The 25,413-nt window shown below is 31.6% G+C and overlaps 1 protein-coding gene across 1 annotated transcript; it reads right to left on the reverse strand.

The window, feature by feature from the left end:
• Positions 1-3,996: 3,996 nt before the first annotated feature.
• Positions 3,997-23,464, reverse strand: HELRODRAFT_156254 (hypothetical protein; the record flags this gene model as incomplete). Its single annotated transcript, XM_009012142.1, has 14 exons — positions 3,997-4,066; positions 4,268-4,337; positions 4,482-4,632; positions 4,915-4,991; positions 5,462-5,573; positions 6,253-6,401; positions 8,215-8,219; positions 10,390-10,506; positions 20,267-20,347; positions 20,506-20,624; positions 21,003-21,066; positions 21,126-21,193; positions 21,395-21,468; positions 23,431-23,464. The coding sequence occupies 14 exons, from the start codon at positions 23,462-23,464 to the stop codon at positions 3,997-3,999; spliced, it is 1,191 nt and encodes a 396-aa protein (XP_009010390.1).
• Positions 23,465-25,413: the final 1,949 nt, after the last annotated feature.

A 25,413-nucleotide genomic window follows, 5' to 3' on the forward strand; every position in this document is an offset into this window, starting at 1 on the left:
TTCGAATTAGTCGTAGTGGATTGATGCAAGCAGGACAAACAAAATTGGACACATTAGATAAAGTACCAATTATTTTTGAACAACGTTTGTGACACAACTGGTTACACTGCTGACACTTGATTGAATTGTTACCTACACCAGCTTTACAAACTGAACAGGGCCATCGTTCAGTAGCTGTGGATTAGATGGGTTTACCAGTGTTCATTGCTTTGGTTTTGCTGATGTTGACTTTAAATCCATGATCGGCGAGTCTGGTGTCCCAATCATCAAACATCTGTGCTGCATTCTGCTCAGACATGGCTGCTTATAAGATATCATCAGCATATATTAGATTCCAAATGTCACCAGTGCGTATCGATTTTGTGATTTCTTCCATCAAAGTTATAAATAATAGTGGACTGGGAATCGAGCCTTGGTGAACCCCAACGCCGATGTCAGATGCATCTGTGTTTCCAACCGTTGTGCTGACGAGAGTCTTAGTATTCGTATACATTTCCATTACAAGTCGAACAAGATATTCTGAAATGAGTTGTCGACGTAGACTCACCTGATTTTTGACAGTCTTTATCCAAAATATATATATATATATATATATATAATTAATATACGCTTTACATATATATACGCTTAATATATATATATAAATATATATATATATATATATATATATATATATATATATATATTGGTAGACCATAATTTTTACAATATTCTATAAATTATACCGACGGTTTGTCGTTAATATGTTTGTAGTTCGTTTTTTCGATTTTTTCTCACTAAAGTTATTTAATTTATTTGAATATATATATATATATATATATATATATATAGATATATATAAAATAGAGTTCGGCATATAACAACTAAATTGTGTTGCTCTGAAAAAGAGAAACGATTTTATTAATAAAAATAAATTAATTAAATCAATTTAGCCTTAACTAAGTAAATGTCGTACCTGAAAAAGAGAAACAACAATTAAAGCTATTATATATAATAACCAATATTAACTAAGAGCTAGAAGAAATATTCAAAATATCCAAATAATTTCAACTCAAACAAAAACTTAAATTTAATCTGTCAAACGTTTCACAATTTACTCAATAACGTTGTACACCATAACTCAATTCATAATGAAGTGGAAATCCTTCATTACATCTCCCCCTCAAAAAAAGACTTAGATTCATCCGGCACAGGAACAAGTTTTGTAATGTGGAAAAGATTGGATTCAAACTTTTTGTGTCCTGTATTGATTCTATAAATTGAGTTTGACAATTTTTCCAAAACCTAGTAGGACCAATTTTTAATTCCTCTAGTTTTTTTCTATTTAATGAATTTCCGTTTTCACCATATACCAATTTTCCTATTTTTATTTCGTACGTTTTCCTTTTTTTATCAAATTGTTTTTTATTATAATTGTGTGATTTTATAGTTCTTTCCAATGCTATTGTTCTATCTTTCAATAAATCATTATATATCATGTTTTTTTTAATTCTTCTGGTAAAATATTATCAATTTTTCCTTCCAATAAATTTTTTGGCGAAAAACCTGTCACAGAGTGTTCGGTTTCATTATATTTTTTTGTACAATCCTGAGCAATAGTTGTCCAGGCTAATTTGTTTTTCTTCTCATTAATCTTGCACCTTATTTTATTGATTAATGTTTGATTTAATCTCTCATTGAGCCCATTTGAAAAAGGCGCATTCACTGCAGTGAAAACCATACTTATATTTTTTTCATCCAGAAAATTTTTAAATTCCTTTGAGTTTATACTCGGATATTGATCCGATAGAATGAGACCTATTTTATTTTCTGATGATACTGTATTGACAAGTTTTATAAAATCGCTTCAACTTTTAGATTTTTAAGTCAAAATATATGCATATCTTGTGAAGTGGTCTACCAGAAGATGCAAATATGTTTTAGTTGAACGTGAGCCACCAAGTCCCCCAATGGTATCAATTGACATGATTTCAAAAGGTTTTGTAGCGGGGCCTAGATGGGACATTAATCCTAATTTTTATTTTTTATGCAGATTTCATAAGTTTCGCAAAATTTTTTTATATTTTGTGTTATATTTTTTGCTATATACAAAGGTTTTATTTTTTTTCCATTTGTTGTATTCCTATGTGACCATATAAAATGTGCGTGTTTTCTATAATTTTTATACTAAATTCCTCAGTCAGTAAAATCTTTTCCGTTTTTCCCACCTTTTTGTAATATACTGTGTCTTTTAATAATAGTTGATTTTGGTGTTGTTTTATGTCTTCGTTTATTTCTTGGTCCTTTTGAATGTCTTCAAGTGTAATAAAATTTACAACTTTCAAAATATCTTCTTGGTTTTCATATGATTCCAATACAGGATTTCTACTCAAACTGTCTGCTTCTAAATTATATTTTCCTGGTGAATGTTTTACTTCAAAATCAAATTGTGACAAATAATACGTGAGATCACCTAGTTCTTCATCTGGTCTAGCTTTAATATTCAATTTTTCTAAGGGTTTATGATCAGAGAAAACCGTGAATTTTTTTCCCATGAGCCAATGTTGCCAATATTTTACTGCTTCTTTTATAGCTAAGCACTCCAAATGAATGGCTTTTTTCTTTTTTTCTCTATCATTTAATTACCTTGAGAAATATGCACAAGGCTTTTCTTCTACATTATATTGTGGTTGCTTCAGGACAGCACCTATACCCTGTATACTAGCGTCTGTATAAATGTGTATTGGTTTGTTTGGATCAAAGATATTTAAAATGGAGCTCTTACAAAGTAGATTTTTTATTTTATCGAATGATTCTTGACATTTTTTCGACCAAATAAACTGTTCATCTTTTCTTAACAACTTATACAGTGGCTCTAATATAATTGATAAATTAGCTACATATTTTCCATAAAAATTAATTTTACCCAAGAACTGTCGAACATTTTTCCGTGTTTTGGGGACAGGAAAATTTTTTATTGCAATTAAATTATCTTTCAATGGAGTTACTGTGTTATTTTTTATTATATGACCCAAATATTTAACTGAGTCTTGGGCAAAGTTACATTTAGAAAATTTTAATCTGAATCCTTCTTTCAGAATCGCATCCAATAGCAAGGATAAGTGTTTAATATGTTCTGTAAATGATTCAGAAAATATTAAAATATCATCTATGTAATTAACAGTGAAGTCTGATAGTCCGTGTTTCCTAATGATGCTACTCAATACTCTCTGAAAAATTGCCTGAGATGTTTTTAAACCAAATGGTAAGCAGGTCCATTGGAAATGATTTTCTTGAGTAGCGAATGCAGTTTTTTTTCTGTCTTCAATTTTTAAAGGGATTGACCAGAATGCAGAGTTTATATCCAATGTTGAAAAATATTTACAATTCCTTGTTTTTACCATTAAATCTTCGATTAGCGGAAACGGATGTGATTGAGGAACTACGATTTTATTTAGGTCACGAAAATCTATGCATAATCTACAATTTCGTCCTTCTTCTTTTTTTATAAGCCAATGTTACTGGAGCTGCAAAAGGACTATAAGACTCTTCAATCAAATTTTTCTGTAATAATTTTGATACTTGCTGTTCTATTTCTTTTTTATCTTCAATACTACACCTGTATGGTCGTTTACTACAGTATTTATCTACTTGTAAATAAATATGGGCTTCATATCCTTTCACCGTGCCTATGTCGTACTTATCTTTAGCAAAAAGTGTTTTATATTTTGAAATTATTTTATTGTAAACATTGTAAACTTGTAAACATTTATTAAAAAAAAATTTACCACGTTACATGTAAAAAAGTAAAAATTTTCGGACACAGTCGAAATTAATTTCGCAAAAGGATTCGATCTGCATTCAACAAGTATTAATTACAAATTTTCATGTTTTAATTAATCAAAAATTAAATATTTACAAATAGAATGTTCGAAATTACTTAAAGCGATATCGATAATACAGGAGAACAGTGGTCGTGTAGCTGTTAAGACGTTCAGTAGCATTCTACCTTTTTAATCATTGCTTGGTAGCCTTCCTCCTTCTAGTGGCCAACATTTCATACAGAGGGTTGTCACTAACACAGGCTCTGAAATAAATTATTTGTTACAAATTTTAACAAACTTTTAATTGTAGAATGTTATTCAAACAATCTACTCAATTAAATTCAGACAAAAGTGTAAAAGAGCGTGTTTAGTGGTGTAAAGTATTTATGAAGACCATAATGTTGCTTGAAAAGTTAATGTTTTGTCAATAAATCTAAATTAACATAATCTTTGTTCTAAAGAACCTCAAACTTCTAATCCAGTCATCTCTGTCTTCAACTGAAATTGCACTCATCTTATAAACGCTGTGGTTACCTGTTAATGTAAAAAACTATATCTTAATATAATGAGATTAGAGTAATTCCTGACTAATAACTTTTTGTTATTATACTCGCGAAAATTAGTGCGAAAAATTAATAGAACTCTTCCGCAAATCTGATAGACATGTACTGATGTAACCTTCCACGACTTTCCCTTCGGAATCTGTTTTGCAAGCTTTAATGACTTCGCTACCAGTCGAATGTATTTCAAAACAGTACGGTCGATGATTGCTTGTTACTTCTCTAACCTGAACATTTTCAAGTGGTATAATTCCTTTTGGCTCTTTGTCCTAGAAGTTTTGGATTTATTATATGATGATTTTCTGTTATATAAAATATTTTCGACCAATATAAAATATAAAGTGAAATTTTTACGTATTTAGACATATTTTTAATATTTATAACTTACAATAAAGAACAAGAAGTTCTAAAAAAATCTTAACATGTGAAACAAACTTAGCAACAAAATTTCGAATGAATATTTGATGCATATAATAAAATACGGACCCCAAATCAAACAATTAACATGGCAGTCATATCGAAAAGAAAGCAAAATAAATTCAAAATCTAACTGTAGTGAATTCAAAGTAATAGAGACAGTTATCATTTAAGATGAACCATCTGTGCTTCCAGCTTTTCACCCGACCTCCTTCAATTAAATAATCATAATTTGAATAAAGCAGTCGCTATTAGGATTCAGCGGTTTAGAAGTTTACACCACACTGATCAAAGAATCAAATTATCATACGTAGATTTTACTCTAGAGATCAAAAAAGCCAAAGGTCTTATACGCTTTTCCAAAGTATATAAATACGTGATAAACGACGCATTACAAGCAAAGCTTGTGGTAGTCGCTAGACGGTGAACATGATCAGGCGCTTTTAATCGCTAGGCCGTTTCACACCTTATTATTTCCCAATTAGAGATAGTATTAGAAACAACAACAAAAAATTCAAAATTTTAAAAAACTTTTTCAAATTTTTAAAAACTTTCAAAAAAGAAAGCAAAATAGTGGAATATTTGACAGCTTTTGGCGCAAATGAATGAATGCTGTGTTCTGAGCGTCGATTCGAACGAATTTAAAAGAAGTAGAACGAGAAGCAGAATGGCGCCACCTACCTTGTTTCCATAGCCAACCCTCTTTTACAGGATTGAAGAAAGTGTGCATCAGGTCATTGCCATCATCTTCCGGAATCTTGAACGGTTCATTCTTTATGCTTTCATATAAACTCTTGAATTAAACAATTATTCATATTTTAAAATTTACGATATCTGCATTTCAAATTTGGCACGAAAGTGCGATCTTTAATCCTTCAAATATGCGGCGCTGTCAAAGTGGGTTTGCTTAGTTATTCTTAATTTTTTCTGTGTAGTGTTCCTTTGGATTTGAAAATAATAATTTTGAATCGAATAAACTCCAATGCAGTCTGCGCCGGTCTGAAATGTTGGAACATGTTCTTTCCAAGCTAACAAACATTCTAAACTATAAGGCATCTTTTAAGACTTAAGTGAAAGTTAAAGTAATAACTTTTTGAAGTAAATTAAGAAGACCAAAGGTTAATAATCTGACTGATTTTTTTCAGATGAAAAATCTACTGATGATTTTAAGACTAAAGAAAAATTTATTTACGGGGTAAAGAGTTTGTCATGGTTTAGTTAATTTAAGAATAAAAAGTGTAGCTTTAAAAAATCTAAAGATGATTAACATTTTTTGAAATAAACTTTTGAAGATTGAATTGCAGTGAGATAGATAGTCGGCGTTTGGATTCAGAGTAACCGTAACGGATACGTTAAAAAACAGTAAAATACAAACGATGCGCTAGTATTGTACGAATGTTTTCAGCATTACAAGATTAACCAAACGTAAAAAAATTAACATGAAGGAATTAATTAGATAAAGAAGTTGTTACCTCGAGAAGTTCTTGGGGCAGATCTCCACCTTCGTTGATGCCTCTGTTCATTGCTATGAATCTTTCGACTGTCGGCTTGTCCTTCACGCTGGGATTGTGTAGGCAGGTGTTCAGCATGATTATCGCAAATGACAAAACGTAACATGTATCTGAATTCAGTGAAGCCACGAATGCAATGAATAATAATTTAAAGTAGAAACAAGTGAGTTGCGTTTCACCAAGAATTGGTTGAGTATTTAAAAACAAAACATTAGTTATAAGTAACATAAGAACTGCAAGTAGTTAACATATAACTGATGGTTTAGTGTGAAGCAGAAACAATGAAACAATAATAATTTTTATTCTTTTCTCCGGTGAAATAACACAGTTAATAGGAGACTCTTACATCGGGTGGGGCATGCAAGTGTGCCACCGCCGATGTGGAAAAAAAAAAAAATCTGTAACAACAAATTTAGAGAAACAGTAAGGAGAATGAATTTCCTTCAAATCAAAAATAAATCTTTTAGTAATTTTTAATGTTATGAAGTATTGTAGAGACTTGAAAAATACTTTTATCGAATTTCATTTATAATCATAATAAAATTACATACGTTTATGGCGTATTCATGGGAAAATCTTTTCGATGATTTAAAAAAAATATTCTCAAATCTTTTGTCAAATTTTTTTATTTATTTTATTATATATATATATATATATATATATATATATCAGGAATGTACCGGATTTAGGTTTTTCAAGTCCGGCCGGGGTCGGACTTGGCCGGATTTAAAATTCAAAAATCGGCCGGCGCCGGATTTTAGTTACCATTTTACATACGTTACATTTACGGTTATCTACATGTTGAACATCAAAAAATAACACCAAGCAAATAGTTAACTAATTCAAATATATGAATAAGATGTGTGATACTCCAAATTCTGTATACAAAGATCAGCCTATAATTTATGCATAACCCATGTTATAGCATAAAGAAAATTGTCCAGCTCACCTCACAATTAGTGATGTTGTTATTAAGTTTCATGTATGCACGTGCACAAGTTCTTTTACACAAAGATCAGCTTATAATTTATGCAAAACCCATGTTATAGCACAAAAAAAATTGTCCAGCTCACCTCACAATTAGTGATGTTATAATTATGTGTCATGTATGCCTAGCCTAACCTTTAACATATCATGTCCTTAAATTATGCGCTTATGTATCTATTTATTATATATGTATATGTATATATATATATATATCTATTAAAGTTAAATAACGTAAGTAAATAAATTAAGTATAATAAACAATTATTTTGTAATATAACATAATTAAATATATTATATGTGAAATATTATGTTAATAATAATAATAATAAATTAAACATTTCGTGATGAAGGTAAAATAAAATTGGAATAAATTTGTTTGTTCAAATTAGGTTTATAAATATTAATAAATAGGGATTCTAAAATTTGTAGTCTGTTAAAATTAGTGTCTTTCATTAATATTTTAGTATTATCTTCTAATATTTTGCGGGATAATTGCTGGTTGTGGCAGTCATGGTAGTGTTGATTTGGAGCTCCGATGTTCAAATGGCAGGTTAAACGGCGTGTCAGTTTTGTGGTAGTCATTCCAATATAAGAAGATGGACGAAGCCTACAGTCTTCGTGAGGACATAGAAATTGGTAGATGACGTGGGAGTGCTGTGTTGTTGCTAGTTTAACGTTGGGACTATTTTTTATTAGTAGTTGTTGCGACTTAAAATTTTTATAATAAATAAAGAAGGTTTATTTTTTCATTAGAATCAACTGGATGGACTCCTTTTATAATGAATTTTTATAATTATATATTCGTCTTCTTTATACGAAAAGCTCATTAAGTTACGATAAATGTTATAAAAGTTAAGTTATATTGGAATGACTACCACAAAACTGACACGCCGTTTAACCTGCCATTTGAACATCGGAGCTCCAAATCAACACTACCATGACTGTCATAACCAGCAATTATCCCGCAAAATATTAGAAGATAATACTAAAATATTTATGAAAGACACTAATTTTAACAGACTACAAATTTTAGAATCCCTATTTATTAATATTTATAAACCTAATTTGAACAAACAAATTTATTCCAATTTTATTTTACCTTCATCACGAAATGTTTAATTTATTATTATTATTATTAACATAATATTGCACATATAATATATTTTATTATGTTATATTACAAAATAATTGTTTATTATACTTAATTTAACTACTTACGTTATTTAACTTTAATCGTTACGTTACTTTCGCGCTCAACTTTTATTACGTCATCTGACAGTTTATTGTTATGTTTTATTTGAATATATATCTATATATATATATTATATATATCTATATATATATATTATATATATTATATATATTATCTATATTATATATATATATATTAAATATATAAATATAATATAATATATATTATATATATATATATAATATATATATATATATATATATATTAAGTAGGTATATGATCCGTCATATACAATTATATTGTATATACACGTGCACAAGTTCTTTTACACAAAGATCAGCTTATAATTTATGCATAACCCATGTTATAGCATAAAGTAAATTGTCCAGCTCATCTCCCAATTATTGTACGTCATGTATGCTTAGCCTTTAATTTATTGACATAAAATTAATTGAATTCAATAAAAATTTTTTTCTATTTATAACATTTTTAAATGTTGATAGACGCTTAAATCCGGCCCTAAATCCGGCCGGGGCCGGATTCGGCCGGATTTGAAAAAATAATTGCAATATGGTTTTGGTTTTTCTGATGGAGTGTTAGAATGGATGAAATCTTATTTGGTTGGTAGATCTCAACAGGTATCAGTTGGAGTTGTCTTTGGTGTGCCACAGGGATCGGTTCTTGGCCCGTTGTTTTCTACTCTACACGTCAGAGGTATTTAACGTTGTTGAATCATTTGGGTTTACAACTCATGCTTTGCGGACGATATTCAAATAATAGTTAATAGTACAATAGATTCATTCCCGTTGGAAATGAAAAGATTTGTAGAATGCTTGTCAGCTGTTGATTTATGGATGTCGTAAAATGGCTTGAAATTAAACCAAAATAAAACTAAACTTTTGCCGGTGGGAACATGGCAGCAGTTGTCAAAATTGAAGATAAACTCGATCACAGGTAGTGCTCCAAAGTATCTGCAGGATAGGATCAACAGAGATTTACCACGTCCGACCGGGATTCATCTAAGATCATTTGATATGAATCGGTTGATAGTTCCTGCTACAAACTTGTGTATTGGTTCACGAAGCTGTGCTGTTTCAAGACCGACTGTCTGGAATGGTCTGCCGGCTTCGCTCAGGGACACTGGGTTGACCATGACATGCTTCAGAAAGGAACTCAAAACATATTTGTTTTCGTATTAATATATAATAAATAATAAATCGTATTAATAAATAACATATTAATTTTTTGAATTGTTCTATAGTGTTTTTTTTTGTGATTGTGTTGAATTGTTGCAATTTTTTCGCTGCCAGACAATTATTTCTATGTTTAACTTCATTTTAGTGAGGATATGTTTAATTTTATGTTTAATTTTGTGTTTAACTTTTTTGATGGAGCTTTTGAATTTTAATTCACTAGCGCTAGATAAATCTTTTGATAATGATAATATATATATATATATATATATATATATATATATATATATATATATATATATATATGCATAAATATATACGGTTACATTCAAATTAGATTTTGTGCTATAACCAAATAGAAGCAAAATACGTTAAATATATTAGGTCAACAGAACTGACAGAACTGCTCAATGAAATAAACGTGGGAGATTTAGATCCAAAACGGTAAGTAACTCAAACCAATGAGGAACGAGATAAATCGTTAAGAACATCTACAAATCTTATGGAATGAATGTTAGCAATAATAATAGATGGCATTATTTAATAAAAATTGAACATTAATCATACTAGCATTACAAATAACATTTATTATATAACATAAATAACATAATATTAGCATTATAAATAACAACAATACTAATAAGCTTGTTAGAAAAACCATAGTTATAATAAAATACTGTTGTCAGATAACAAGCTGAATATAAATACCGAAAATTAGAAATAGACTAGCCGGTGGTTTTAAAAATTGCAGGATTCTGATCGAAGTACCTCTGGGCAAACATTTCCATCATTCGATCGATTTTCTGCGCCTCTCCTGGTAACCGAAAACTCCACAAAAACTGTCTGAAAAATATAAATAAAACTCATCTGACACGAATTTTCGTAAAGTAACATGCCATGCAAATAATGATTTTTTGATTAAGAGATTTGTAGGGTTCGGTCGGCGTGCCATAAAGAAAGTGAAAACAGTCGATCGAACTAAGCTCGAGAACGGGAAAACATGTAAAGAATATGCTGTTGACGGACGATTAGCGAGTATTAATAGAAATAAATTTAATAGCCAATCACCTGCAATACTTGAGGATATAAATAAGGACAGTCAACAGGCCAGGCAAAATACGTTAAATAGACAAGTCTACATCAACTTGGCCCTGTCAACAGCTTCATTTCAGTTAACGCGTCCACGTCAACACTTTGTCGTTGGTAGAGTTTTATTTGACGCGTTCTACAGGAACTTTTCTTCAACAGCTTCATTTCAGTTAAAGTGTCCAAGTCAACACTTCGTCGTAGTAGAGTTTAATTTAACGCGTTCTACAGCAACTTTTCTTTCACAGCTTCATTTCAGTTAACGCGTCCACGTCAACACTTTGTCCTTAGGTAGAGTTTCATTTGGTGCGTTCCACAACAACGTTTCTTCAAGAGCTTCAGTTCAGTTGTCGCGATTGCATCAACACCCGTAACAATAACATTGTCACAATTTTATGATTTCTTATTACTATTGAAATTTTATAGCATTATTATTTATAAACTGAAATTCACTATTATTATTTTATTGTTAGCTCATGTTATAAGTCACGAACTATAGTCGATTACTTTTCCTGTATTTTATTTAACAATTATTAATATTTACGACTTTCCTTAGCATCTGTAGTTAAGGTTTGATTTCCAGAGCCATTCATCATTATTATTTGTTATCGTTGATGTACTTGAATGATATTATTTCTTTTAGGAATAGAATATTTGATTTTGAGCTGACGCAGATATTGAACTGGACATTTGGTGTCAGAAGTGGGATCGTATAAGTACAGGCAACAGATACTCAGATAAATCATGGAGACTAGACCAAAACAAAAAATGCAAGAGGACAATGATGAAACCATGAGAGAAAAAAAATTTAAGGCCGAAATGGAATTAAGAAGGGAAGAAATGCGATTAAAAATGGAGGCCATGAAAATAAAAGAAGAATCCAGATTGAAAGAATTAGAAATTCAAATAAAAAAGGAACAGAGAGCATATAAACCGGTAACAAAAGAGGAAAATAAAGAAGCATATGATGATTGTCAAAACATAAACATTTGGTCACTGACATTAAAAAATTTCATTGGCGCAAACCCGGAAGATGCAAGAAAATTACTTGCATACTTTGAGTGTGTTGAGAGATTTTTCCGTGCTCACGAGATAGATCCTTCATTTCATGCACGACTCTTGATATCAGTTTTGCCAGAAAGATTAAAAAAAATTGCAAACGAATATGATATACACGGAAATACGGAGGATGAGTATTATCTTATCAAGAACCAGTTATTGAAAGAATTACGATTCGATCCTATTATACTACGAAATGAGTTCTACTCGATATGACAAAAACAGAATGAAAGATACACGGCTGTACTATCTCGTTTAAGGAGAACCCTAGAATATTACTTTAAGAGCAGAGAAGTACAAAACCTGCAAGAAGCAATAGAGTTGATATGTGCTGATCGATTAAAGGAAATAATACCAAAGTCGACACTAGAATCTGTATTGGCAAAGGAAACGCAGGACTGACTTCGAGGGGAGAAATTAGCAAGAACCATAGATCACTTTGAATTAAATATAGGAATAGCTGATAAAGTGAAACGATTTGATGGGGGTAGAAGTACACACTATCAGGTGGAAATATATAGCATGGGCGACATGACGGGTCAAAGAAGAACCGGTCAAAACAGAGCGACCACGAGGTGTTACAACTGTGGGGAGAACGGTCACCTTGCTCGTTTTAGCAAAAAACCCAAGTTCACATCAATATAAAAACAAGTAATGGAATGTCAAATAGTAAAAGAAGAACGGGTTAATGATGATAATGACAGGAAACCAAAAGAGTAAATTTATTAACAGAAATATCTGACATCTTGAATGGAGAGGAGATAAACGAAGGAAAGATAAAACATCCGAGTAATGAAAACAACTTATCAAATAAGTTCAGTGACGGCGTAATAGTTGCAGACAAATATTTTGATCGACCATACACTCATATTATCATTAATGACAGTTTTGGTTGTAAAGCTTTGATAGATAGCGGAGCAGAGGTATGTTGTATCGATCAAAGCATAGTAAAAGAACTAAATTTGACGACTCTCGGAAAGTTGAAAGTGAGCGGAATCGGAAAGGAAGTCAGAGAAGTGGATTGTACGTGGATTTACGTCAAAACACGTCCAGACCATCCCTCAAGTTACAATATGGCACCGGCGGCGAAAATATTGGTAGCTATTATTCCAGATTTGGGCAGCAACATTATAATTACCCCAAACGTGTCAGTTGATTTAGAACACTTCAACAAATATAAACTACCCCACCCACCAACGAATAACAAAAAAAAATCAACAACACGATAGCACCGGGGAAATACATGAGGTACAGGTAACAGAGAAACACGATAAATTTGTCGAGAAGAAGGGAGAGGAAGGAGTTGCAGAAAAAACCAGACTCCATCAGGAACAATCGAATTGCAGTACGCTAAAAAGGGCATGGAATTTAGCTAGGCAAAACAAAGGAAACTTTTTTGTGAAAGACACCATACTTTACCATAAAGAAAGTATTTTGGGTCATAGAGTAAATCAGTTGTGTCTACCAGCCACAAGAATCAAAACTATTCTCGAATTGGGTCATGATGCTCCGTTCGCTGGACATATGACCTTTAAGTCTACAAAATGGCGGATAGCACTCAATTTTTGGTTCCCGGAAATGTCTAAAAAGATTCGACAATATTGCAAAACATGTAAGATTTGTCAGTTGCGTGCTGCTCCAGTAATACAAAATACAACACAGAGTACCGATCGTACTGATCTGGCGCAAAGATGAACTATCATTCACTCACCTGATCATGGATTGCATTGGTCCATTGATAAATGTTGAAGGAGCTTCAAGCAAACCAGGATATAACTATGTCTTGGTGATAGTAGATTTATTTACAAGATGGCCCATGGCGTTTCCATTGAAATCGCTCAGTGCCAAGGCAGCCTGTGAAATATTGCTACAAATTTTCATGACTTACGCCATCCCAAAGGTGATAAGTTCTGACAGAGGGACAAATTTCACGAGTGAATTAACACAAGAAATGCTACGGCAATTGGGTTGTACGCCACGTTTTAATTCACCAGGACATCCGGAGGCAGAGGGTTTAGTTGAACAATGCAACCATACATTGAAAAATATAATTTTTAAGTTAGCACAAGATAACCCAAGAAGTTGGCATCAATTATTACCGTTTATATTGTGGTGCTTGAGAGAGAAACCATCGGCCACAACTCATGTCAGCCCTTATACGCTATTATATGGAAGGTTGCCTCGTGGTCCACTTACTGTATTAAAAGAAAACTGGATCGGGGAAAATATGTTTCCACTAAACGTGGGAAAAGGCCCCGAAGAATATTTAATGCAGTTGAAACACAACCTAGAACTGGCTAGAGCCTATGCGGATTATCATGCAGAAAAGGAACAAAAACAATATCAGCGTCATTACAATTTGAGAAGCACCGATAGACACTACACAATTGGAGATAAAGTCATCATTCTGACAGCAGCACAAAAACCCAATAAGTGGTGCAATCAATGGCAGGGTCCAGGCACAGTTACAAAGGTAATGTCACCGTATTCGTACATGGTAGAAATTAGTGAAAAGGTACAACATGTCCATGCAAACAAAATTCGGAAATACTACGAGAGAGTAGAGGCGACGATTGTCAATAGTTGCGCCATATTACGAGAACAGGATAATATGTTTGGTCAGATAGAAGCGTTTAACAAGGATCAGGAAAATGAAGAAGAAAGTTTGGTCGGAAAATCACTCACGTTGTCGCACTTGACAGATCAAAAACGAAAGGAATTAATGACACTAATCAATCAATATCGATCTGCCTTTTCCAACAAAGTCGGTTACGTTGATAGTATACAGCATAAAGTGACGGTAAGTACAGATTTTACACCCAAAAGATTGAGAGCATATAATATTCCCGAACAGGTTAAAAGGCAAATCCAAGATATGTTAAGTCAAGACATCATAGAACCATCTCGGTCGGAAATGTCTAGCCCCGTGGTGTGTATTCTAAAAAAATGGTGACGTTAGATTGGCCATAGATTTCCGATACATCAACAAATTTTCAATAGGCGACGCGTTTCCGGTTCCCGATGTCCAAGAAGTCCTACAAAAAGTCAGTGCAGGTTACTATATCAGCAGCTTCGATGCAAAAAGTGGCTACTGGCAAATACCCATGGACCCAAGTTCACGATGGTTGACAGCATTCACCTGTTTGGATAGACTCTATGAATTCACACGTATGCCATTTAGGTTGAAGGCGGCGGGTGTCACATTTACCAGAGCCATGAAGGAACTCACTAGGGGCTTGGAAGAATTTACCGAGGTTTATATAGATGACTTGGCCATATTCTCAAACACATGGGAACAGCATCTGAAGCACCTACGCACATTTCTTGAAACGGTTACTAAATCAGGCTTAACACTCAATATGGCTAAATGTGTGTTTGCCGCACCTAGAATCAAATTTTTGGGTCACGTGATAGGAAAAGGAGAGATACAGATTGACAAGTGCAAACTACAGGGTTTAGATGAAATTAAGCCACCAAAAACAAAAAGGGACATTAAAAAACTCACCGGGTTTTTCAATTATTTTTAAAGATTTGTTCCGAACCTCGCAGATACTATGAACCTTATCACAGACTTAACCAAGAAAGGGAGCCCGAGTCGTATAGTATGGACAATACAACACCAGGAAAAATTAAACCACATAATACAAGATTTAAAGCAGCGACAAACTTATACACTGTAGATTATAAACGACCTTTCGCCCTAATTACCGATGCCAGCGAACACGCCATGGGGTGTTGCTTAGTACAACCCGATGAGGCAAATTTTGAAAGACCGGTCGCCTTTGCGAGCAAAAAATTTACAGAACAACAAAGACATTGGGCCACTATAGAAAGAGAGGCATTCGCGATCATATGGGCCCTACAAAAATTCAGAAGCTGGATCTGTATGTCCGAAGTTACTATATATCACAATCCATTGACGTTTCTCACAGAGTCAACGCCAAAGAGTGCCAAATTACTAAGGTGGGCACTGGCCCTACAAGAATACAATCTCCACTTTACCTATCGTGCCGGCAACCGCAATGTGGCTGATTATCTTTCACGACTAAAGAGCGAAGTCAAGACTCCATGTGAATGTTCTTGGAATACAAAGAATATTCCGTGTGTGATGTGAGGTATGTAACGGTTCGGTCGGCGTGCCATAAAGAAAATGAAAACAGTCGATCGAACTAAGCTCAAGAACGGGAAAACATGTAAAGGATATGCTGTTGACGAACGATTGGCGAGTATAAATAGAAATAAGTTTAATAGCCAATCACCTGCAATAATTGAGGATATAAATAAGAACAGTCAACAGGCCAGGGCAGGAAATGGTGGTAGTTTGGTGCGCTGGTGACTAGTTCACGTTTGGTTGTATTTGGTGCGTGGTAATTTACTTCGTTGGGTTTCGGTTTGGTACTTTGATAGTTACGTCAGAGCCGGATAAGTGTGAGAGAGAAACTTGGCCCTGTCAACAGCTTCATTTCAGTTAATGTGTCCACGTCAACACTTCGTCGTTGGTAGAGTTTCATTTGACGCATTCTACAGCAACTTTTCTTCAACAGCTTCATTTCAGTTAAAGTGTCCAAGTCAACACTTCGTCGTTAGTAGAGTTTAATTTAACGCGTTCTACAGCAACTTTTCTTTCACAGCTTCATTTTAGTTAACGCGTCCACGTCAACACTTCGTCCTTAGGTAGAGTTTCATTTGATGCGTTCCACAACAAAGTCTCTTCAAAAGCTTCAGTTCAGTTGTCGCGATTGCATCAACACCCGTAACAATAACATTGTCACAATTTTATGATTTCTTATTACTATTGAAATTTTATAGCATTATTATTTATAAACTAAAATTGACTATTATTATTTTATTGTTAGCTCATGTTATAAATCACGAACTATAGTCGATTATTTTCCTGTATTATATTTGACAATTACTAATATTTACGACTTTCCTTAGCATCTGTAGTTAAGGTTTGATTTCCAGAGCCATTCATCATCATTATTATTTGTTATCGTTGATGTACTTGAATGATATTATTTCTTTTAGGAATAAAATATTTGATTTTGAGCTGACGCAGATATTGAACCCGACAAGATTATTAATGAAGAATTAATTTAAAACAGCGATAACGTTCTAACTTCTATGAAGATCACGTAAATAAAAAGCAAATTGAATGTCATTAGATGAGAATGTTGAAGATGAGCTACCAGGGTTCGAATTGATAAAGGGGTTGGAGGGGGGGTTTTACCCCCCTACCTCTGAAATAAGACCCTCCACTTTCATTTAATTTTAATGTTGGAGGGGTCAAAATTTGAACCCCAACTTTAAGAAATTTATAATTTTGTTATTGTTAGATTGTATTGCTGATTTATATAGCCCTTCTTGTGAGTTATCTTCAAAAGTGCTTTTTTTTAGATTGGATTATACTTGTCACATTTATGCATTATTATTCGGTGATATGGTTATTGTTCACCATTTTACTAATATTTGTTTTTAATTGTAACTTAAATCCACTTTTCGTTTTTGCTTTCGTGACGGATGTTTGTGTCTGTAATATACCGTATACGGCAGCGCGTGCGATTGCTTTTTAATTACGTATACTTTATAAAAAGTTTCGGAATACGAACTATTTCCTATAATTATAAAATTAATTTGAGCTAAGAAGAAAATGAAACGAAGTTTAAAAAAAATTTGATGGCAATATTTATAAAACTGATTCATCTTCACATACTTTAAATCTTTTTAACAAAATGAAAGAGAGGACTTCTAAAGACTTTAAATGTAAAAGTAAAGGTAATTAAATTAAAATTGGTTGTTTTTAACCTATAATTTATTATTTTTAACTTAAATCTAATTATTTTTCAGCGATGGAAAATACTGATTCAGAAGTAGAGTCTGCTGCACATTTACCAACTTTTTTCAATATCTCAAGTTTGGTAGAATCAAATGAGGACATATGTAATGAAGAAAACATTGTTGAAAAACGGTTTCAGTAGCCATCAGATTCAACAGAGAATGTAAACCAGAAACAAAACAGATGCTCTGGTTTTCCAAAAGTGTGCAGAAATGAGCTTCAGTTTAAAGCTTGGCAAAAGTCACGGTCATGGCTCATGATGAGTTCAACTGGGTCGGTTATGTGCAGTATTTGTATAGAAGTAAATTTTTCTACACCAGCAAGTGATGTGGCACCTGGTTATCATAAGCACCGGGATTTCAAATGTACAAACACTTATTGTCTATGTAAGAACAAGTTTTGATGAGAGTGTGCATGTTTATTTTTTAGGTTTAATTCCCATCGAAGTAGCAACTGTATCTGCTATTTTTGACAAAATGCAATATTGTACAGATATTGGGTTCACAGATGATGTAATTTCAAAACAGCTAATAGGTTTTTGTAGTGATGGTGCAAGCTGTTTTCAAGGTATAGCCACATTACTTAAAAACACAATTCCAAATCTACAAACATTTCATTGCATGGCTCACCGTCTCGAACTTGCTGTAAAAAATGCTGTTGAATCAATAAATGGCATTTGTCATTTTAGGGATTTTATAGATGGCCAAAGAATGCACGAGAAGTGGAAAATATTGCAAAAAGTTTATCTGTTGAATTTCTTAAAATAAGAAAAGTTTTCGATATTAGATGGGTTTTCTCATCATATTTATCAATGAAGGCTGTTTTGAACGACCTTCCAGCCTTGTTTCAACATTTTAATAATTGTTCGGAAGATAGCGGTCGAAATGGCAAAAAAAAAGGGAAGTACCTGGGTTTTTCTAAAAAAATACAGTTTTGGCTATTTTTATCAGAGGTAACTATGCTACTTGGTGCCCTTTTTATTCTCATGCAGCTGTCAAAATATTTACAAAGTACTAATTCAAGTGTCAAATCTGCACAGCTGCACATTGACACAGCAAAAAATAAACTTCTTGGTTTAAAAGTAGTACATGGTGATAATTTAACAAATTTTTTTAGTCAGTATGACAATGATGGTACATTTGAAGGTATTTTAGTGAATAAAAACCCATCTGATCAAGACAATTTATTCAGAATTAAAAATCAATTTTTTCAGGCATTATACAACATCAAGCAAATATTTCCTAGCGATATGCTTTTAAACAGTGCCTTAGCACTCAATGAATTGACATGGCCTGCAGATCCTATTGAGCTTGCTCTGTATGGTGAGAGGGTAATTGTTGATTTTTACACACTTTTAGATATTGATTCGGTTACTGTATCGATATGCTTTCAGAATTCAGTTTTCAAAAAACCCCAAAAAATGGGAAGTCTTTTAAAATCTTTAGATCTTGCGGTTCAAACATATCCAATAAGCAGTGTAGATTGTGAGAGAAGATTTTCACAAATTAATTTATGCCATACTGACACTAGAAATAGGCTAGGTCCTGAGGCAATATCAAATTTATTAATGATTAGCATAAATGGTCCTCCATTGGAATTATGGAATCCTAAGAAATATGTGATATCTTGGCTGAAAAACGGGAAACGAGGTGCGTTGGATAAAGCCACTGGTATTAATAAAAAGAAACCGTCTTGGATCATTCTGCTAAATTGTTTTTGTTGTAATATTTGTTTTGAGAAAAAGTTAAAAAAACTGTCTCGGATCATTATGCTAAATTGTTTTATTGAAATTGTTTTTATTAATAGTAGTTTTAGTTTTGATAAAAATTTGTGAATTTGAATCAAATTGTCAAATGTTTAAGCTACAATGCAAGCCTGTTAAAGGGATAATAGAAAAATTTTTTAATAATTTGTTAATGGACAAAAAATTATAATTCTTTTTGTAATTTACTGTTGTATTATTTGAACATATTAAACTATTTTTATATAATACAATTTTAAATTTGTGAACTCTTGCGAAAATCATTTTTGAAAACTTGTTTATTATAGCCAAAGTTATGAAAATTTATGGTCTTTCATGTAATTTTCGTCCAGTGTTAAAGCATAGTTTTAATAAGAATATTCCATGCTATATTATCCCTAACAATAATAAGATATCTATGGTTAAAGTTAAAACTGTATAACAAAATTGATAATCCACTTAATATTCGTAACTATTGACAACCTGTTATGTAATTTAATGTATAATGTTAGAAAACTCAGCATTTGAAAAAATACAATAAAATAATTTTTTAATTCCTCAAATGCTACACATACCCCCTAATCGCGAGGATTTTCGCGCCTTAATGCTGACTTCACCCGCCAATCCTTATGACCCCCCTACTTTTTTTTCACAATTCGAACACTGTGGGCTACAGTGTGCCAAACAGTATCAGAATCGATAGTGAGTAGTGACCTAGTAAAGAATGACCAAGTAAAGAAGTAGTTGGTCATCATAAGGTTCAGATCTATTTGAAGCCAACAACTTTAAATCGCATCCAGATTTTAAATATATATTCTATGCACACACGAACATGCTCATATAATCACCCACACACGCTGTCACAATCATGGTGAACCAACCTGAGTGCTTGTACGAGGATCATGCCACAGAAGTCGTTCAACATGACAAATGATTTCAACACTTGGATATTCAACTCATCTCTTACAATAATATAAATTATTCATTTTCATTTAAATAATGATTTTTCACCAACATTTCAATAAATTAGTTTGTGCAAAATATTTTAGAAAATTTATTTAGAGATCGTTTTTATACAACTTGAAAATTTTGAGAAAAATTACGAATAAATTTTTTCTACCTTTCTCCTAAGTAATTTCCTATGGCAGTTTTATTAAGGCCATCACCTTTAAACAAGAAATGAGCTATACTTTGAGCATTATTTTCCAGCAGATTGTGTTCTATCAAATACTGTATTCCCTGCATGAATTCGATGTGTCAGAACTAATAAATCATCATTTTTTGCTAATAAATAACCAAGTTTTATAAAATTTCTCAAATAAATACGGATTTGAATTAAAAATGCAGTCAAAGGCAGAAGTGAAGTAGAAAAAGAAATACATAAAAAATCACGTATTCAAGTTTATATGCACCAAAATAAAGGAATAATTAACGACAAAAAAGTGTATTTTTATAACTTTAGTTATACAAAGCTATTTTGCAAAAATGTAGAAAAAATTACGTAAAGAAATATAAAATTCTAGCATGAAATGAACTAAAAATAGGCATTAATCAGTGATCTTTGTTTTTATAAACCTTATGATATATTTTTATCAAGGAAACTTTTGTAACAATAACCTTTTTTGGATCCATGTTGAATTTCTTTCTACCAATTGATAAATATTTCTCTTGTGGATTTTCTCTAAAAGTTAGTGTAATTTTACGAATTTCAATGAAATGAAGTATGTCACATTGCTATACCTTTCAGCTTCTGTATTTTCAAATGCTTCAATCTCATTGATGACTTGTGATATCTCATCTTTGATTTGCTAGCAATTAATTTAAAATATGACAACTAGAGTGTGTGGTGAAAAGTTTTTCGATACAAATGAAAGCAATAAAATAATGTTACATGGCATATTTGATAAATTCAATACTAATAATTATTTTATAAAAATAATGTACAACCAATTAAACCAGATAAAAACTTCTTAATACTTGAATGAAATTCACAATGGTATGGTAGGTACCTGAATATCATGCAGAAGCAACTGTTTTCTCCAGCAAATTTTGGCTAACAAAGCTTTTTCATCGTCATTTAAATCTATATTTGGTTATCAATTGGCACATTCTCAATGTTCACTAACAATTTTTCAATCATCAATAATTTTTTTTATAAAATTATAATTGAAAATAAATTAAATTTTGAAATTATTTTGTTTTAGAAATTAAAATATGAAATAAGTTTTGGACTGAACGTAATTTTAATGTGACATGACATCAATCAATTTAATCAATCAATCAGTTAGTTTTTAAAGCGCTTTTTCCGCGGTCTCCAACAGCGCTCTCAGTGAATTTTACAAACAAATGGGTCTTGAGATTCGCTCTGAACTTCGTAAGTGAGAAGGAGGTAGAGAGCTCCAGAGAAAAGGGCCAGAAAAAGCAAGCGCAGATTTAGCATAAGAGTGTTAAGACGAGTTAAGAAGAATAACACGATATTAGCTAGTAATAGTTTATTTTTAAATGAAATAAAAATTTAATCATTAAATCAGCAGTGAGTAAGTTTTTATTTAATGTCTATGCTTAATTCAATGTTTTTTGTCTCTTGTGTTCTGGGACTGTTGCTGCAGTAGTAAATTCAGCATAGGTTGTATGATATAAAATATTGTTAACTCAATGTTCAAAACTATTTTTTTAAATTTTCTAAAAAATAAAAAACATTAATTCAAATTTAAAAACTATTATTGTTCATTTTTAAAAGAAATAATAAGCGTTCATTTAATTAAAATATTTCCATCACAGGCTGACGTTATGTATTTGTATTTTTTTATTAGGCAAACTCTGGTTTTAGTACCAGTTGATGATCAATGCTGTCATAAACACGAATGAATATATTATTTAGTTGAAAGCGATCTACTGATGGTCTATCTCAACTCATGAACATCAATTTAGAAAAATAGAGATATTAACAAAAACCAGCTTAAATAACTTATGACAGTGTTGTTTAAACTAAAGCCATGTTTGCCTTTGGCTGTCAAACAAGGCCAGGTTGAAATTGTCTATAAATAAGCATAAAGGTTTTGGGAACAATCTGTATATACCATCAGCAAAAACTATCAACTATTGTTTACAAATTCTCTTCATTTCAGATTTTTTATGACAAACATTTTCTGGTTCCCCAAAAATCTGCTGCTGATTTGTTCTAGGTTAAAGATTCCATAAACTTAAATTTGTTGTCAGGTAAAGATCCTACCTTTATTCCAACTCACCCTCAGCACTTTACTGAGACTTAGGGCTGGCATGTACAAAGAGAAGAATCATTCTTTTTCCGGGTGGCATGCTTCTATCTTCTTGCTTCTTTATTTAAAACAAGATGCCCTCTTGTGTTTTTTCAAATTCACACAAGGCAGTGGTCCCAATGAATGCAGCCATCACAATGAACCCAATTTGTTGGGATTTTCCTTGGAAGAAATGATAACTACAATTTGAAGCAATGCTAAACCACGCTAGAACAACAAAGAACAAGCACATATTTCTATTTTGTTATGTTACTTTTGGTGTTTATTTCGTCTTAAAAAAATTATAATTTTATAATATAAAGTTATTCATGCATGCAACATAGTATAACAATTGTACAGTTTCCTGTACAAAACACATACAGCGTGGGTTTAACTTTAACTTATATAATAAATATTATATTATAATTAAAAAATTATAATAATTATATTTAATTTTCATTAGTTAAGTTTTATTTTCTACTTTTTAGGAAGAGATACTAAAAAAATAAGTAAAAAAGCTATAATTTATTTATTTTATACTTAGCTTATAATAGCTTTTAATAGCTTATGCCTTATAATAAGAAAATTGATGAGAAATTGTTTTAACATTAAAAAAATAATATAAATTAAATTTTAATTTATATTATTTTTTGTTTTAATTTTTTTTACTTTCAAATTTTAATCATTAAATAATTATTCAATTCAAAATAACTTTAATTTTTAAATAAAAATACATAAAAAAATAAAGGTAAACCAACGTAAAATAAATGAAACAATAATAATAATACCTCTGTATGGTATAGTTATATCGTCGTCTAACATTTTAAATATCTTTCAATTATTGTGATGTTGAATTAAAAATGAGACAAATTTTCATTTTAGAAACTAAACCGACTGGCAACCTCTTGCAGCACACACACCACAACATCCGCATTCACAAGCTCTTGGAAATACCCAGCTTTGAATTATAGCTGAATTCACTTTTAAAAAGTGTATGATTGAATGTTTATAGAGAATTTTATTAACAAACTAGAATAACACAATAAAAAGCTTTAAATGGAGGCCAAAGCGGCATTCAAATGAACAGGGTATCAGACTGTTTTCATATGATTTCATTTTCCATATTCTTCTCTAACTGATCTCAAACAATGTTTTGTAGCACTCTATTTCTATTGTTTCAAATCTGCCTTGTCTCTCCTAATTTTTGTCAGTTTCGCATGCGTATTATGAAGAACGCACGGGTTTTTATAATAGTGAACTGAGCTTCGATAAATAAATTAATTTAATACCTTTCTACATTTCCTTTCTATTTATGCAAAATTTTTCTGAGCGACTGTTTTATTTGCACAAGATGGTCGACTTGTAGTTTTTTCGACTATTTAAAATAGGTGTCTATATTTGTTACATAAATTTTCGAATTGCATTTGATTAACTATGCATTATCTTAATCAGCTTCTGTAAACCGTTTTCACTAAACGGATGTAAATCAATATCGTTAGCAAACATAATACCTTTTTACAAGTTTGCCTTCATTATAAATTCCACTGATCAATGATGTTTCCTTTTTTCATCACTTTTTCCAATAATGTTGGGAATAGTGATGCTGGTGAAGGATCACATTGCCGGCTTACAATTTCTGCTTTGATCCAGTCTCAGAATTTGGCAACAGTTATTAAAGTAATTTTAAATCCTAATAAAGTTTCTATAAATGCACTTTTACCAGTATTTTAACAATGCCATACTTCCAAGAGTCGAACACAATCCTTCACGTTAAGGCCGAGTCAAATGCTTTTTGAAATCTAAAAATTAATGGTTAATCTTTGCCAAAATCTTTTGCTTTCCATCGATAGTCTTGGCTGAATTTTCTTTCTGCTTTTCTGAAAGCTTCTTGCTCGTAACTCTACTGCTCTTTGATTTTTTCCGTCCTTTTTTTGAAAAGCTTAGCATATTCTTCATATGTGAAAAATTAGTACAATCGATCGGTAATTATTGAAAATTTTCAGGTCACTTTTTAATAACATTACCAAGATATTTTTGCACCATCTTCACCATTCGCACTAATTTTTTGTCAGATTAAATTTTTTTTTGATATTCAAGAGATTTTTTTGTTTATCACTGCAATTGAAGCTCCATTTCTCTACGTGTTTCTATTGTTTTTCATTCATCAATGATGCTTTTATACGTAGTCTCATTTCTTGTTTCTCCCCATTTTCCCTCATCTTTTTTGTGTTTTATCTTACCTTCTTTATTCATTTACACATTGTTGAATAAATTTGGATCTGTGTGAATTATTTCATCCACTTATGTTTTATTAACACCAAGTTTATAATGTTCATCATTTTTTTTTATCTTTTTCAATTTCTTGTCATTTTTTGTGTTTTTTGCAAATTCTTTCTCTATTTTTATTCTTTATTATTCTTTAAAAATCAGGATCTGACAGACGCAGAAACTGTTACAGCATGCAAGGCAGCAGTACAAAATTAAACGAATAAGTAAATAAATAAATAAAAATAAACAGAGAAAAAAAATGTTTAAACATGAAAAATAATAAAATAAATAATAAAATAAATAAAAGAAATTAAAAGGAATTTTAATCCAGGTTCCCCAGACCACATTATTCAATAACGTTTATTTTATAAATGTTATATTATTTTGTTTTTTTTTAAATAATTTAAGGTTTTATCATTTACTTGAACTTTGTTGACGAAAGTAAAAATGTTATGTCGTGCGCCGTGTTGGCAGTTCTGCGCCGTTTAAGACGGCTGCTAGTG

This window comes from Helobdella robusta (assembly GCF_000326865.2).
Source record: "Helobdella robusta unplaced genomic scaffold HELROscaffold_10, whole genome shotgun sequence".
NCBI lineage: Eukaryota > Metazoa > Annelida > Clitellata > Rhynchobdellida > Glossiphoniidae > Helobdella > Helobdella robusta.